This window comes from Mauremys mutica, chromosome 2, assembly GCF_020497125.1.
Source record: "Mauremys mutica isolate MM-2020 ecotype Southern chromosome 2, ASM2049712v1, whole genome shotgun sequence".
In the NCBI taxonomy this organism is placed as follows: domain Eukaryota; kingdom Metazoa; phylum Chordata; order Testudines; family Geoemydidae; genus Mauremys; species Mauremys mutica.
In genome coordinates this window covers 138,755,598-138,772,355 of record NC_059073.1, presented here as the reverse complement: position 1 = coordinate 138,772,355, position 16,758 = coordinate 138,755,598, and the positions used below count along the sequence as shown (strand labels likewise).

The 16,758-nt window shown below is 39.0% G+C and overlaps 1 protein-coding gene across 1 annotated transcript; it reads left to right on the top strand.

The window, feature by feature from the left end:
• The first annotated feature begins 217 nt into the window (after positions 1 to 217).
• On the top strand, positions 218 to 16,419 carry KCTD9 (potassium channel tetramerization domain containing 9). Its single transcript, XM_045004704.1, has 12 exons — positions 218 to 429; positions 6,951 to 7,072; positions 8,173 to 8,216; positions 8,408 to 8,504; positions 8,979 to 9,037; positions 9,608 to 9,736; positions 10,389 to 10,456; positions 10,579 to 10,674; positions 11,548 to 11,697; positions 12,465 to 12,570; positions 12,917 to 13,050; positions 14,028 to 16,419. Exons 1-12 carry the CDS (start codon positions 238 to 240, stop codon positions 14,142 to 14,144), a joined length of 1,314 nt encoding a protein of 437 aa, XP_044860639.1. The 5' UTR covers positions 218 to 237; the 3' UTR covers positions 14,145 to 16,419.
• The last annotated feature ends 339 nt before the right edge of the window (positions 16,420 to 16,758 follow it).

Genomic DNA, 16,758 nt, shown 5'->3' with positions numbered 1-16,758 from the left:
AGCGTATTAGTTTTGAAATATAGCCCATTAAACGGCCGGTCCAGTCCCACGTGACACACGCCAGCCAATCAGAATTCTAGGGAGTAATTTTTCAAGCTGTTTGGTCATCACGAGTAACGCCCTGCCCTTCTCAAGCCCCCTCGCTCTTAGAGCTCTGATTGGACAAAACCGAGACCCCGCCCCCCCGAGACAGAACGTTCCCCCCGTCAATCCTCCCTGCCTAACCTCCACACCTGCATGAGAGACGCCCCTCCCTTGTCTGCCTCCCATTGGGCAAGAGGAGTGGGAGTGGGTCTCCGATTGGGGCTGGGCTATGTCACTCAGAGGTGCTGGCTTCCGGGTTTGGCGGCGACGCACCGTGGCCTCAGGAGCGCTGGTAGTATGAGGCGGGTCACCCTGTTCGTCAATGGCACCCCCAAAAACGGGAAGGTGAGGGGGGGCCTGGCGAAGGGGGGGAGCGGTTTTGAGGGGGAAGGAGGGCTCTGACCCCGGGGGGGGGGGTGGGAGAGTTAATGGGGGGGGGGCCTTGGAGGCGGGGTGGAGCTCGAGGACAGAGGAGATTTGGGGGACGGGAATTTGTTCGTCTCTAAGGTGCCACAAGTACTCCTGTTCTTTTTGCGGATACAGACTAACACAGCTGCTACTCTGAAACCTGAAGTCTCCAGGAATTAAAGATTAATCCTCAGTTTAAGACAGGGGTCGGCAACCTTTCAGAAGTGGTGTGCCAAGTCTTCATTTATTCACTCGAATTTAAGGTTTCGCGTGCCAGTAATACATTTTAACGTTTTTAGGTCTCTTTCTATAAGTCTATAATATACAACTAAACTCTTGTTGTATGTAAAGTAAATAAGGTTTTTAAAATGTTTAAGAAGCTTCATTTAAAATTAAATTAAAATACAGAGCCCTCAGGATCGGTAGCCAGGACACAGGCAGTGTGAGTGCCACTGAAAATCAGCTCATGTGCTGCCTTTGGCACGTAGCCATAGTTTGTCTACCCCTGGTTTAAGATGATGTCTTGTGATGAAATCTCCAGGAATTCATCCAATGAAAGTTGGCAACCCTACTCACAGTGTAAATCCTTGTGCATGGGTTGTGGGTGCCCGTGCAGGCACCATGTTAATTTGGCTGGGGTAGTGGGTCCAGGTGTTTGTAAATCATACTGGGTGCAACTTAAATACCAGTACATGATGCATCTTTCTCTGGTGCAATGTAAGTAACAGGATGGATACAAATCAGGGTTTTTTTTTATTTAAATTTGATTTTATTTTACTTCAAATTATGTGTTTCTTTTCAAAAAGATATACCTGTTTAAAATGAAATCTGAATTTAATACAAAACATATAAGACCTACATTTATTATAATCTCTTAAAACATTTAAATAATAAGTAAATATATTGAATCCATGAGCCTCTATCAAAAACTTTGAGTTAAAGTCTACATTTCCATATAAAAGAAAGAGTCGAGGGAAAACCATGTGACTTTTGAGGTCAAACTTTATAAGTGTGGCACAGTAGTTAGCCTAAGTAATTTAGGAGACTGTCTGATTTTCAAAATACTTAGGCATGTAGGAACTTAAGCACCACTCTCTTTCACTTACGTATATATGAAAACTTTCCTAGACCTGAAATAATCAGCTTAATTCACTGGCTACAGTTAATCTCTCTCTTTACTTAATCATTTAGTTGTAAATATGAAACATTTTTTGATGAGGTTTATGTATCCAAAATATTTAAGGTTGTTTTGTTTAATAAAAACAAATTGTATATGCTGTTTTATGTGTTTGTTTAAATTCCAGTTACCGTCCTAATACAGCTTGACACAAGTAATGAGCAAAAATTTAACCATCTAGTAAATAAGCAATATATCATTCACCATTTCCTAATATACTAAAAATGTACAATTAGTAAGAATCTGAAAATATGCTATATAATTCCTCAGATAAATGTATATAGTTACAATGTATCCTCTGAGGTAGCAAAAAGATATGCCAGTTTTAGTGTAAAGACTCTCTTTAGATGTAAATAACCATGAAAACATGTTGATCTTAACCAAGGAGAGGACTGTGTTTTTAGAAAATACCTGAAGTACAAATGGAAAAGTTGATTAAAATCGATGATTTAAAACGAGGCTTTCCACTTGGTGATTTAAACAATGATTTAAATAAATCCACCCTGTTTAAGTACCATGAGGTTGCTGATGGTGCAGGCAGGGTTTTCAAATCTGTCTATAAAGGTGGATTTTTTTTTTCAGGCACAGCAATCGGTATGCACAAATTTTGTGTGAACGACTTAAGTCCTGCTAACTTGTTTGTAGCTGTTGAGGTGGGGGAAAAATACTGCAGGGTTGTGTGGGTAGACATGTTGCAATAAATCTACAGGCATATATCTTGGGTACTCATGTTTTGAAAAATTTCCCTCAGTCTCCTAGTGTAGTCTGATTGTAATACCAGTATGTAATAGTCGTAGTAATAGTTTTTACTTCTAAAATCTCTGGCCCTGCAGAGACATTATAACCAAAACAGCAATTAAACCTCTTAAGACAATATATAAACTTAATAGTGTCTGTGTATGAATCATATTTACCTGGAGGGAATTGTTCTATAAATATCCTTCTATTATACACACAAGGGAATTGCCTTTAACCTCTGGTGAAATCTCTAATTGTTATGGGTTCTCTGTGCCTTGCAGGATTAGACCCTTAATTGTCTTCTCCCTGCCTCCAATACACGATCCCTCTTTCCTTCCCTCCCTCAAACAAGGAAGTTCAAGCTTTTTTAAGTTTTAGTCAATATTTTTTATCGTATTAAGAATAAGATGTTACACTATTAAAATTAAGAAATAAATGACTTATAGGGATGCTAGAATTTCGGTGCACTTTGTTAAGGATATATTACCATGTACTTGTTACATATAATAAACTTCAGCCTCATCTGCAGCAATTCCTTTTCATGGCTTGGAGACTGAATTATCCTTTCATTCCCTAGAGTGGGTCCCTCTAGGATAGGTTTGGGAGACACAGGCAGGACAGGATGGGGGAACTTTGCATTGCTGTCCATCCTATACCAGTTCTATGGGTAGAATATAGTAATTCAGTATCAGTAGCCTCTTTCAAGAACATCTGCATTTGCCCGAATTTTTCACTGATCCTCTTTGTTATGGCCTAGTCCTACTTCTGTTGAAGTCCATGGGAATGGGATTGAGCTCATTAAGAGTGAGCATATGTAAAGTATTCACTAACTTTTGGGGGGGGGGGGGGATTTCAAAGAGACTAGAAATTCCTTGCTTGAGTCATGGTTCCATGTGGTTAAAGTCACATTCACATTGTCATTGTTAATGCAGGTCCTGCTCTGTTCCTTCTAGTTTTCAGTGACAGGTCTTAAATTAAAGTCTGCAGGCTGCTTATGGTTCAGTTTTTATAAATAGCCATCTAAGGCTGGATTGGCCTTTAGCCCAAAATTTAATGTAGGGTTGGTTTAATGTGAGATATTTCCTCTATCGGGAGGGAGATATGCATGCACTTTCAATAATAGACTCTGTGATGGCCTGTCTTTTCCATCTCCAACTACCATGATATATCTAAACTTTCAGTTATCTGCTGACAAATGATCTTAAACTTTACTCACTGTCTGAGTCTTCTGAAATAATCTCTGAAGGAGGAGAGTGGCTCAGTTCTCAAGGCTTAGCCGGTGTACAAATCTTAAAAAGAAATGATGACCAACCGTCAGGTATTAAAATATGCTCCACCTTGTATTTAGCTGTGACACTCTAAGTACCTTTCCAAGATCTGAAGAAGAGCTGTGTATAAACTCAAAAGCTTGTCTCTTTCGCCAACAAAAGTTGTTTCAATAAAAGATATTACCTCACCCACCTGGTTAGCTCCTTTTCCCACTTGCCTTAGATCTATATCTCATGAGTTATTTAACTGGAATGACAGAACTGACTTAGGCTATGGCTACACTTGCACTTTAAAGCGCTGCCAGCTCTCCCAGCGCTGTCCGTACTCTACCTCCCTGTGGGGAATAACGTACGGGGCTTTGACCACACTGGCGCTTTGCAGCGCCGCAATTTGCAGCGCCGGAGAGGGTGTGTTTTCACACCCTGCTGCAGCGCTGCAAATTTGCAAGTGTAGCCATGGCCTTAGTCTTCACTGTTGCAATGGAAAGCAATGTTAGAGAGCCCTGGAACAGAACAAATGTTTATTTAGTTGAAAACTAAATATTGCTCAATCAGTATATACAAATACTTGCAATATTGGGGGTCCTTTCACTGCTTATTGCCACTTCACCAAATTCAGTCCTGGAGTAACCAGGTTCAAGTCATTTGATTTCAGTGGAGTTAAGCTCACTTATATTGGGGCTCAGTTTGGCCCATCGTCCCCTCCTTGAAATCCTTAGTTGACTTTCTCTGTGAGCAGCAGGATGCCTGGCAGCCCTGGCCCTGTGGGAAAGGTTATTAAATTGCTGCTTTCTTAGCCAAGGCCAGTAGAACTGTATAAATTGACCAGTACGGAGATATTGCAGCAGGAAGTGCTTCTACAATACTGTGCATCTAATATTCTTTCAGCAGCTATCTTCATATCTTCTCTGTTTATGCACATAAAAGCAGTAGTCTTATAAATGTCAGCATTTGTTTCCTTTTCTGCTTTCTTGAAACTTCATTTATTTTCCGCCCTTCACCCTCCCCTCCTGCAAACGCACCTGCACATTACTTTTGTCCTTCACCATATTTTTAGATTTTATTAGGGTGAGGTTTTTTGGTCTCAGTCCAGTGAGGATCAGTTATATAGTAGATTTCCCCTCACCCTCCTCACTTTTTGACAGCTCTTTCCGTTCCCTTTTTTCTCATCCAAACAAAAATAGGCAGTGTGGTGATTAGGAAGAGGCACTGAAACCATAAATAATGTATTGGGTTGGAACTGGCTAAGCTTGTTCTGACACACAACAAAATTGGTGCTTGTCTTGTACCTTGAGCAGTACTCAGTTCTCCCAGTCTGTATTTTGTGGAGATTTGACTTCAGGGACCTTCTCAAGACCCTGATATCATTAAACACCTGACATTTCAAGTGACTGGGAAAGAGGAGATGGAGAAATAGAATGGAAAAGAAATCCACAGCTATGACAGCATTTTAATGCTTCGGTGTTTTTTTTTTTTTGAGTAAATGCCACTAACAGGTTTGATTCTGTTTCTTCTATTCCAATCTGTTGCTAGGGTTGGTTATGATAGCACCCCTAGTCTTCCCACTTGACAAATGGGAACAATTGGATCACTGTGCTTTCTGCTAGGTTTTATACATATGGTACATCTGCCAAAGTCAGAAGTTTAGTTATGGCTGCAGTAAGTGGCTGGGCTGGTGCTCTCATTGATGAGTGCAATATCAATAATTGGTTATTGTACTACTTGGCTTCAGAATATTTAAACAGTAACTTAGTGAAAACAAATCAAGGTGGGAGGAACTATGTCAGCATTGTGTTTTGTCTAACAATATCTTGCATTTCTAAAATTCTTGGCACTTGTATAGCAATGCATGTGGTCAGAGCACTGCACAAGGAATAACTGGCTATTCCTCCCGCACAGGTAAAGAAGTAATAGACTTCCTACTTTGCACATGGGCAAACTGACATACAAAAGTTGTTATTCACCTGCAGAAATACACAAAGCCAATGGCAGATCTCCTGGTCATCCTCATCACTTTATTATTTATGCCTCTCACCCCCAATAACTGATGTATGGCATAAAGTAGTTGGTCACTTTATGATGGCAGCTTTCCTGAACCTATTTTGCACTGATTACAGGCATGGTTATTTGTCTGCTTGGACAAATAAGGATGGCTGTAATCCGTGCAAAAAAGATGGAGCAAGGCATGGAGTGACCTATGGTCTCCATGGGACATGCTTATTACAGAGGAATGACCACAGGCTACACTGTTCAATTCCATATACTGCCTTTGGATCATGGGTTGATAGTTGGCAATACCTGGTAATTTAAAAAAAAAAAAAGTGTCCGTGGTGTGACACATCAACAAACTAGTTTCTCTTTTGGTACAAAAAATAGAGATCTGTTGAATGATAGAGCATAGTGCCAATTTGCTTAAGAGTTATGCTATTTTTGAGAGCTTAGTAACATTATTACCTGTCCACAGATTCTTATTTTTGTTTTTACACAATGTGTAATTAACCGCTTGAACTTGCTCCTACGGGATACTGTTGAGACCAAGAGTTTAGGATTCAAGAAATGCTTGCACATTTATATGGACAATGAGAACATCTAAAATTAAGTTAATATATTTTTTTATAAGGGATATAAACCCTCAAGATTCAGGCCACAAATCAACCACTATGTGATGGGGGTTAGGAAATGCTCATGAGTAGGCTGTTCCAAATTGCTCACTAGTTTATTGAACTTTCCTCTTGAGCATCTGGTACTGGCTACTTTCAGAATGGACTTCATGTATCACTGGCCTGATCCGGCATGACACTTCTTATGTTCCCAAGTGTAAACACTGTGATACCCTGGAGGCTCACTTCCCACCCCCTTAGCTGTTTATTCTTGGGGACTTGCTGTGTGTTTTGTTTCAAAGAAATTTTGCAGTAATTTCATGAGCAGTAGAATGGAGAGAGAATTAGAGGGATTTAAAATAAGAGGCTTAAGTCCTACTAGATAGAGTAGGATTCTAATCGTCATTGAACATTCAATAAAAAATGTTTTTTAAAAATCCTTTAATGCTCAAGGTATTTCTTAGTTATTCTAAATACACAACCAAAGCAAACTTTAAAACTGTTTCAGCTCATTAGAGAGGACCATTAGATTGTGGCGCGAGGGCTTGTTTTTCCCCCCTTCATATTAAGTATAGATAATGTGTGTTCTTCTTTTTAAAAGAGTAGTTTAAATGTCCAGAAAAATTATCCACATTCGGTATCTGCAGCACTAAATTACCTGTCTTCTGTTTATAGGTGGTGGCTGTTTATGGGACATTATCAGATTTGCTGTCTGTGGCTAGTAATAAGCTTGGAATAAAAGCGACCAGTGTGTACAATGGGAAAGGTGGACTCATTGATGATATCGCATTGATTAGGTAATGTTTGTCCAAACAAAAGCTAACTTAATTGATATGGATACTGATATGCTGTTATATGAAAATATATGAAGAAAGTGCTATAGAAGCCATTCGAAAAGCAGTTTGTGTAGATACTGGTTAGAAAACTTAGGGCTGTCCTCCTGGATCTTCAATAACTAGACTTTAATAACCTGCCTCTAACAGTGGTCAATACCGGGTGCTTTAGAGGAAAGCAAATCCCATCACAAGTGCCCCTGGTCAGTTATGAAATGCTGCATGACTCTGTGGATTCCATCCTGAACCTTGTTTGAAGTCATTTTATGCCCTGAAGCAAGAGAGAGTTAACATTTCCCCCCTTTAGCATTCTCCTATCTGCAGATCATCTTATGTTTTAATTTGCCAAAACAGACATGCTATGATATCATAGCCAAAGTGTTGTTTTGGGTTTCTTTTAATTTTGAGGAGAAATTAAACTGCTTGTATAAGTTGAATGTCATGACATTTAACACCGATCTGAATTGTTATACAGAAATGTGTATTCTAAAGGGATACCAATGCACACACCATGTATGTGGCTTAATCCTTCAGCCCTTCCACCTGTGAGGATTGGACATGTAAGACTGTATTTACTTCAGATGAGAGAACAGATACACCTCTACCCCGATATAACGCGACCCAGTATAACATGAATTCGGCTATAACGTGGTAAAGCAGTGCTCTGGGCGGGTGGGGCTGCACACTCCGGTGGATCAAAGCATGTTCGATATAATGCGGTTTTACCTAGAACGCGGTAAGATTTTTTTGGCTCCTGAGGACAGCGCTATATCGAGATAGAGGTGTACTATACATTTTACAGGAGATACTTAGCAAGTTTAGTTCAGTTCATTAGTTGTAACGGAGGGCTTGATTGTTGCCTGGCTTACGTTGGTGTAAATTGGGAGTATCTCCATTGAAATTAAGTGTTACATTCAAAATCAATAGGAGATCAGAACTGGATGCTAAGGCTCTAAGTAAATGATAATCAATTTCCATTGCCTCCAACTGATTGGGAAAGGGTTAACCCTGGACTAATGACTTGTTATACAAAAGTACTCACTTTTTTTCCTTTTTCCCCCTAGGGATGATGATGTTTTGTTTGTTTGCGAAGGGGAGCCATTCATTGGTAAGTGTGTGTTTGGGGGGGGGGGGTGACTAACGTTTTGCCTTATGAAGAAACAGATTTGAAGTAAATGTAAAATATATATGAAAATTCTTTTCACCAGTGTGCAAACAGTTTTCAGAAAAGGTATCTTATGTGGGGTTATTCAGAAATATACTTGACTAAAGATCACTTTGTACATTTCATCAATGTAGATCCTCAGACAGACGTAAAATTTCATGAAGAACTAACAGGGTCGCACACGGATTGGTTAACACTAAATGTTGGAGGCCGATACTTTACAACTACACGGTGGGAGTATAACTTTAATTTTTGTTTTCAAAGAACTTTAGACTTCCGTGAGTCGATACTGATAATTACATTAACCACTGTATGTTCACTTGGTGAGTCTTCAGAGGGCAAATAAAAATTTTTTGAAAAAAATCACTTATTTGGGAGAAAATCTTTCAATGCAGTTATCTTATTGGACACTATTACTGATTTAAAATAGCTTTCAGATGGTATTAAAAACTTGCCAGAAAATTATACTTGGAATCTTCTCTACTGTACTTTTTAATCAAATAAGCTTTCTCCTTGTAAGATGTCTTATGAGAATAAATTTGACCTAATACACTATACATGTTATGAAAATAGGTCTGGTACAGCATTGTAATTTAGAGGTATGTCTCTTTCATAACTGTAGGTACAGCAAATTCTTGATTTTGTTTCAGTGTACCTCTTGAGCTAGACAAGGTAAAGATAAATTGAGTTTGCTTTATTTTCCAGGAGCACTTTAGTCAATAAAGAACCTGACAGTATGCTGGCCCATATGTTTAAAGATAAAGGTTGGTATTTTGAAATAGACTTATTCCTTAAAGTTAGCAGAAACACTTAATTTTTTTTTTAAAGATACCCCTCCTTATGAGTATGTTAGAGTACCAAAACAGAACTTAGAATGCTTTACTTTTCACCAGTTGTGCTTAACGTTTGCATGACATCTTGAAAATGTAAATTACAACTAGTAATACTTATGAATGCTTTTAGTTGCAACTCATTCTGATTTGACCATTGTTTCAGTTAATGCAATCAGTGTGCTAACACTGTTCAAGAGACACAAATACAGTCCATGCTCCAGTAAAACTAAAACAGTCCAGTTCTGCTCCGATTTATATTGATTCACCTGCTGGTTCTCACGCTCTAACATAAATTGTGTTTTGGATTCAGAATTGCCCCCTCTTTTTTTAGTTTCCATTCTCTTCCAAATTGTGTCCCTTTCAAGTCAATCTTTTATTTAACTCATTACAATCTGTTACTTTGAGGGGTGTGAGGATACTTTGTGGCAGTAGTAATCTGAATATGAAAAGTTCTCACGGTATCAAATTTAATACCATGCATATTTTTTTGTGTGGAAACAGATGTCTGGGGGAATAAGCAGGATCACAGGGGAGCATTCCTAATTGATCGCAGTCCAGAATACTTCGAACCAATTCTGAACTATTTGCGTCATGGGCAGCTCATTGTAAACGATGGCATTAATTTGCTAGGTGTGTATTATCTGTGTGACATCCCTAAAATTTATTCACCCTCAAAGGTTAAACTCTGCCCCTAGGTACATTCATTGGCGTCAATAAGAGTTGTATATGTATATCTGAGGGGTTGTAGATGTTTTAAAAACTTTGGTACATTTGTTATTGATTAAGTTTAATTCTGTGATTTACAGTTGAATGAAAATAAAATATTCATACCTATTCAACTTGAGAGTTGTAAGGATTCTTGGCATGCCCCAACCTATTAGTATAATTCTGGGTATGATTCCTTAACCCGCATGTACTCCAGAACTTCTACACTGCTTGTATTGGAAACACACCGTTACGAAATTGATGAATGATTTTTCCTTTAATCTGTGGTCTCCTTTCCTCCACCCCAGTTACATCTAATTAATGGTTGACAATTATATTATGTATTTCTTGTGGACTGTTTAAATTCACCAAGAGATGGTTTTTTGTCTTCCTGAGAGTTAAAAGGTAAATTGGGTGGGGGAAAAATTGAATTTATGCACTTGCAATCCTGGGGACAGATCTTGTACATCTTAGGAGGTTTTAAACTTCCTCATATCCCAGCGAAGAAGGGAACTTGGCATCATTCAGGAAAGGGCCCTTATTTTCTAAATAGCCAAGTAACTTTTTCTTTTGTTAGGTGTTTTGGAAGAAGCCAGATTTTTTGGTATTGATTCATTGATTGAACATCTGGAAGTAGCTATTAAGGTAACTTTTCATTGCATTTGACTGTACGTCTTGGGGTTTGTTTGTTTGTTTGTTAAAGCAATTTTAGCTCTCACTTCTGTAAATATTAGTTTTAAACTCTTTTTGATGCAACTCTCTTGCAGAATTCTCAGCCAGCTGAGGATCATTCTCCTATATCCCGGAAGGAATTTGTCCGATTTCTGCTGGCAACCCCAACTAAGTCTGAACTGCGCTGTCAGGTATAATACAAACATGGCTTTGAACTATAGTACTAGAGTCCAATAGCAAAATGCCCTACATCTCATGTGACAATTAGTGATGTGAAGTCCAAGCCACGTGTGTGGGGTTTTCCTTTTTTCCCTTTTAATTCCTTTTAAATGTGAGACAGGAGGTTTTGATTCAACGATATGGCTAATCCAGGACCAATCATGCAGGGAAAAAAAGCCCTTCCGTTTTGCTTTTTGTCTTTTATTATATTCGGTTGAAGGTTTCATGTAGCAGCCATTCATCAAACTAATCAGTTCCCTATTTAAATGCAAAATGAACTAACATAACAAGGACAATGTGTATGAGGTTTTGCATTTATATTTCATTAGCTCTCAGATGGAGCAGAAGGTGTTCTTGCGTCTTTTTCTTTGGTTTAAGGGACTGAACACTGGTTAGCCTTGTGTAATATTGTAAGCTCCTTACATAAATTCACCTTTCTGGGAACGTATTTAAGATCTGGATTTAAGTATAATACAAAATGAAGGTAAGCGTCTAATGTTTTATCTTACATATACAAGGAAAAAAAGTGTGTGAGGATGAAATAGAATTATAAAGTCTTTCAAGCAGATTGTAATAGTAAACGTCTAGGGCTTCAGTGTTTTATAAATAAAACAATTTTATTTGTAAAGTTTCTTACATAAACTAATGCTCCACTACCTGTCTGATGAAAATATTTATATCTTAGAAATGGGAAACTGAGTCAGAAAGATTGTGTCAGAAGTCACAGAGTGGGAGGATGTTAGAGCTGGGATTAGAACTCTGAAGCTTCTGACTCAGTTTTGTGCTTAGACCACTGGACTAAACCTCCTCTTCAATTCCTGGTTTTATTTTGTTTGGTTTTTTAGGGTCTAAATTTCAGTGGTGCAGATCTCTCTCGGTTAGATCTTCGATACATAAACTTCAAGATGGCTAACTTAAGCCGCTGCAACCTCGCCCATGCCAACCTTTGCTGTGCAAATCTTGAACGAGCTGACCTTTCTGGATCAGTGCTTGACGTGAGAATTGTCTTTGGGAAGGCTGAGCTGTTCAATGTTACGTAGTCTAGAAGAGCAATATTGGGAACAAATACAAAGTAGCCACATTCGTTTTAAAAACCTTTGCAAGCTCTTGAATGTATAGATCACTTTGACTCTTATTTAAAATGTTTGATTACACACAGACTTGATCTGACCGACTTTGCTTAGTTTTTAGTGCCTGATATTATAAGGCTATGTCTACTCTACCACTTACGTCGGCATAACTTATGCTGCTCAGTGGTGTGAATAAGCCACCCCCTTGAGTGACATAAGTTACACCAATCTAAGCACCAGCATGGACAGCGTCATCTCAGCGGGAGAGCTGCTGCCGCTGCTTGTTGGGGGTGGATTAATTAAGTCGACGGGAGAGCTCTCTCCATCAGCTTAGAGCAGTTACACTAGAGAACTTACCGTGGGCAGCTGCGCTCCTGCAAGCTCTGTAGTGTAGCCATAACCTGAGATAAATGATATGATCTGACAAGCTGTTCTTTGAGCTGTGTGAAGAATTTTACTGATAGCATGTACATGTATAGTGGGAGAGGGATAGCTCAGTGGTTTGAGCATTGGCCTGCTAAACCCAGGGTTGTGAGTTCAATCCTTGAGGAGGCCACTTTGGGATCTGGGGCAAAAATTGGTCCTGCTAGTGAAGGCAGGGGGCTGGACTCAATGACCTTTCAAGGTCCCTTCCAATTCTAGGAGATTGGTATATCTCCAATTATTTTTTTTTTTTTTTCTTTCTTTGCCAGTGCGCAAACCTACAAGGTGTAAAGATGCTCTGTTCCAATGCAGAAGGGGCATCGCTGAAAGGATGTAATTTTGAAGATCCCTCTGGCCTTAAAGCTAACCTGGAAGGTAACAAAAATAGTCTCTGCCTGGTATCCACTTGCTTTGGGAGTCATACAGACTAAAAGTGCAAGCGGTGCTGAGACTAAGTTAAATGGTACATAGCAGTTTCAAACTTAATTTGTGGAATCAATATCTTCGAGAGGAGACTAATTTGTCTAGTGAATTGAGAGCATGTTACTGGAAGGCAAGAGCTCCTGAGTTCTCGTCTTGTTTCTGCCACGACTTGCTTTGAGTTTGGTCAAGTCCCAAAAGCCCATGATTACCCTAGCTTAGTGCAGGGGATTGGCAGTGTGAATTTGACCGAGAGTATTTTTGTTGTTGTTGTTGTTGACCTATTGTTTGTGTGTTTTAGGTGCTAACCTAAAAGGTGTTGACATGGAAGGAAGTCAGATGACAGGAATTAATCTAAGAGTTGCAACTTTGAAAAATGCAAAGCTGAAAAACTGTAACCTCAGAGGAGCAACTCTGGCAGGAACTGACTTAGAAGTGAGTAATGTGTTTTTGTTTCATACACAGTAACTTGTTTAACTAAACTGCCAGTAGAATTATTAGACATCAGCATCGATAGAGGGTCTTAGCAATTAATTCCTTTCAGCTGGGTAATCTATTAAAGGGAATACAAGGATATTTTAAATTGGGAGCAATGAAGAGGCACTGATTTTAAGTATAGCAGCTGTCAGTTTTCTTTTATTTGTCCTTTTATTGCCCCAAATCACCCCTATCTCAGTGTGTCAGTACTTTTGATCTTACTTTACACTTGCCCCAGAGGCTGAGGAATAGACTTCAAACCGTAGTTTTTTCAGCTTGCCAAAAAGATTTTTGGCCTTTTCTTCCAAAGTGACACACACATCTGAATGTGTATGGAGATTTTATTACACTTAACTTTTAGTGCTAGATCATGCACTCATTGAAGACAGTTGGAGCTTTGCTATTGACTTTAGTGGGGAGAATCATGCCACATTCAGCAGGGTCGCATGGGGAAGCCTGCCTTGCTGTCAGAGGTCATGCAATATACTTTAAGTATCTATATTGTAGAAAAATTACTTCTCTTAATTGGTATGTTCACAAGCACTATAAACCTGTTATGATGGAGGAAATTGCTGATATGCCCCTCAATTATGTCTGTTGGCATGGCAACGATTATCTTTCCATCAGCTTTGTTCAATGTGGTTCAAATGCCTTAAAGGATGCTAGTTTGAGATGAGATTTATATTGTATCTTATCAGATTCCTTCACTAAAAATAAATTTGACTGTAGCTGCTTGTGGTAAGCAACCAAAGTCTCACTGTGAAATAGTTTACCAGGAGTAGCTAATTTAGGGTAATATAGTGTCCAACTAATTCTAGCTTGCTCTAACTACCATTCTGCAGAAGCAGGGAGAATACTTTTATATTAGCTAAAACTCTCATAAAAGGATTTCTTTGTACGCTTAACCTGAGAGGCTTTTCTTTTATATCCTTTAGAATTGTGACTTATCAGGTTGTGATCTACAGGAAGCTAACTTGAGAGGCTCTAATGTAAAAGGAGCTATCTTTGAAGAGATGCTGACGCCTTTACACATGTCTCAGAGTGTCAGATAGGACCTGGCACAGTTGACTGGAAGAATACTTGCTGAAGAGGAAGAAATGAAAACACTTATCGTGATTTTTCTTTCTCCACCCACTCCCTTTATAATCTAGACATACCATTTATTGGACAATAATTTATATCTTCAGTAGTGCCTAAGGAAACACCTCTGATCACTTTTTGGGGGAGGGGGCTTTTATTTAATAGGTGTAGGAATAGACATTGTTGCTACCTTTTGAATGGAGATAGGGAAGTGGGCTAGTTTTAGAACCAGAATGTTGTCTATTTTTTTAAATAGACTTGTTTTAGCATCACCTCATTTTGGAATGCATTTTTAGGATTTTAATTTATAAAGCACGATATATGCAATTATATTTATTACATTTGTATCTGCAATATAAATATATGAAATGTTAGTCACATACAGTAGCAGAAATGTTCAGGTTTACAATTAGCATTAGTATATCCACAGTTAGTTTCTTTATTCATGCACAGCGTATTAAATAATGAATGTTGTGGTGATAGAGTTCCCAAAACTTTTTCAGGTACACTTTTTTGGGGGGGGGAAGACAGCATTTAAATAAGTCATCACAGGTAACACGGCCTGGTAGTAGCTTGAATTTAGGTATGCAGTGGCTCAACCAACTTCTGAAATATAAAGTGGAAGCATCTTTGCAACTATATGTTCACTAGAAAATCTTCATGCACAGCAGAGCTTTGTTATAATTAGAACTTAAAGGAGCATGTTCCAAGATGCACACTACTTATTTAGTCCTTTCGATGTCAGTGTGGACTGCTAACAAGTGAAAATCCCTCTAGCTTGTGTGTCCCTTCTAGCACCAAGCCTAAGTACATGTGGTTTTTTCCGTTTGTTTGTTTTTTAAAATAGGAAATTAAGTGTGGATTGGGAAGGGGAAAACGGTTTATTCCTCCAGCAAAGTAGACCCAGGGCCTGATGCCCAGCCTCTCTCTCCATGGTCACTACTGCTGTGTATGGAATGGCAGCTGTTGCCCCTGAACACATGCTATACAAGCATTCTGCACACTGAAACAATGGATAGCACGGACCTTCCCCAGTGCTCTGTGTTGGGCCTATTCAGAGCAACCATGGGAGCCACTTCCCTGGTGCAAAATTTCCTTTCCTTTACCCCTCTTTATCTGTTAGTGCACAGGGAACCATGGAGTTTCTGCAGTGCAGAATGCCTTATGGGATCTCTGTCCAGCAATGAATTTCACTTGGGGTGACCAGATGTTCCGATTTTATAGGGACAGTCCCAATTTTTTAGGCTTTTTCTTATATAGGCTCCTATTACCCCTCCAACCCCGTCCTGTTTTTTCACACTTGCTATCTGGTCACCCTAATTTCACTCAAGAAGCTGTTTCCACTGTAACACCAGTTGAGATCCTCTCATATGTCTCTGATTATTCTGTACACAATCAAAAAGCACAGACTTTTTATACCAAATAGAGCTGGGTGCATCAAGAATACTTACCTCACTAACTTAAAATACCCCAAAGTCAAAATCAAAGGAAATACCAATCTTACTGGAAGATAGGAACAAATGTAGCATGATAAACTTGCAGAGTTAACCATTGTTAACCATGATCTAAATTGTCACAGCTACTTCAGTGGGTCGCCTTTTTAGCTGTAGAAGTACAGATCTACTGTCTTCTGTACAAGGAAGGTGGTGTGGTCTTAAAGGTTACAGCAAAACCATTTATTTTCCTAGGAAAGATCAGCTCCCAAAAAGTACATGACAAGGAGGGAATGGGGCTGTATTGGGTTTGACTCCATCATGTCACGTGACCTTCTTGACCTCAAGGTCACACAGCCAATTAGAGCAGAATTGGGATTCGTCAGGCTCTTAGGCCTTTTGACTTATTGGACAACTCTTAGCTTCATAGCAAAAAGTTGCATTATAAATATAGGGTCATTTTTTAATGTACCACTTTCCTTAATGGGGGTAATGTACATGCATTGAAAGAAGAGTACAGCTGGAGAAACGTACTTAATTAAATGAATTATTTTTCTCATTTTTGTAGCTGGCAGAGGTAGAATATTGTATGGGAGAAATCTATTTTCATAATCAGTGTGTATAAATTATATTTAAACTTTCACAGATAGTCACTTGAATACTCACAGCATAAGGCATTGTTCACTTGCAAACACGTTTTAGGTACATCTTTTGCTGTGACAAGACTGCAGGAATAGCCAAAAATGGCATGTTCTGAAAATGCAGGTTCTAGCCTAATGTAAACTGGCTGCATCAATAAATAGTATAAAATGTTTATACGGAGTCTTGTTTTTTAATTGAGTAAAGTTGTGAAAATGCAGCAAAGCATTTTAAATGTCTTGTAACATATGACTCTTATTTAGGTGGACCAAGGAAAATGTTATCTGGAAAAAGTCAAACTTGCAAGTGAAAGGCAAATTAAGTTTTGTGTACTAAAAGCATTAATGACTAGACCTTGAAAAATGCGGAGCAGACTTTCAAGAGAGCTCAGCTCCCTTTTAGGCATCATAACTGGGGGCCAGGTTTTTCAGCACGTGGCCACTGGATCACAGTGGGAACTGGTAGGTCCTGAACACTTGAAAATCTGGCTCCAATTGTGTTGGCGGGGCACTTG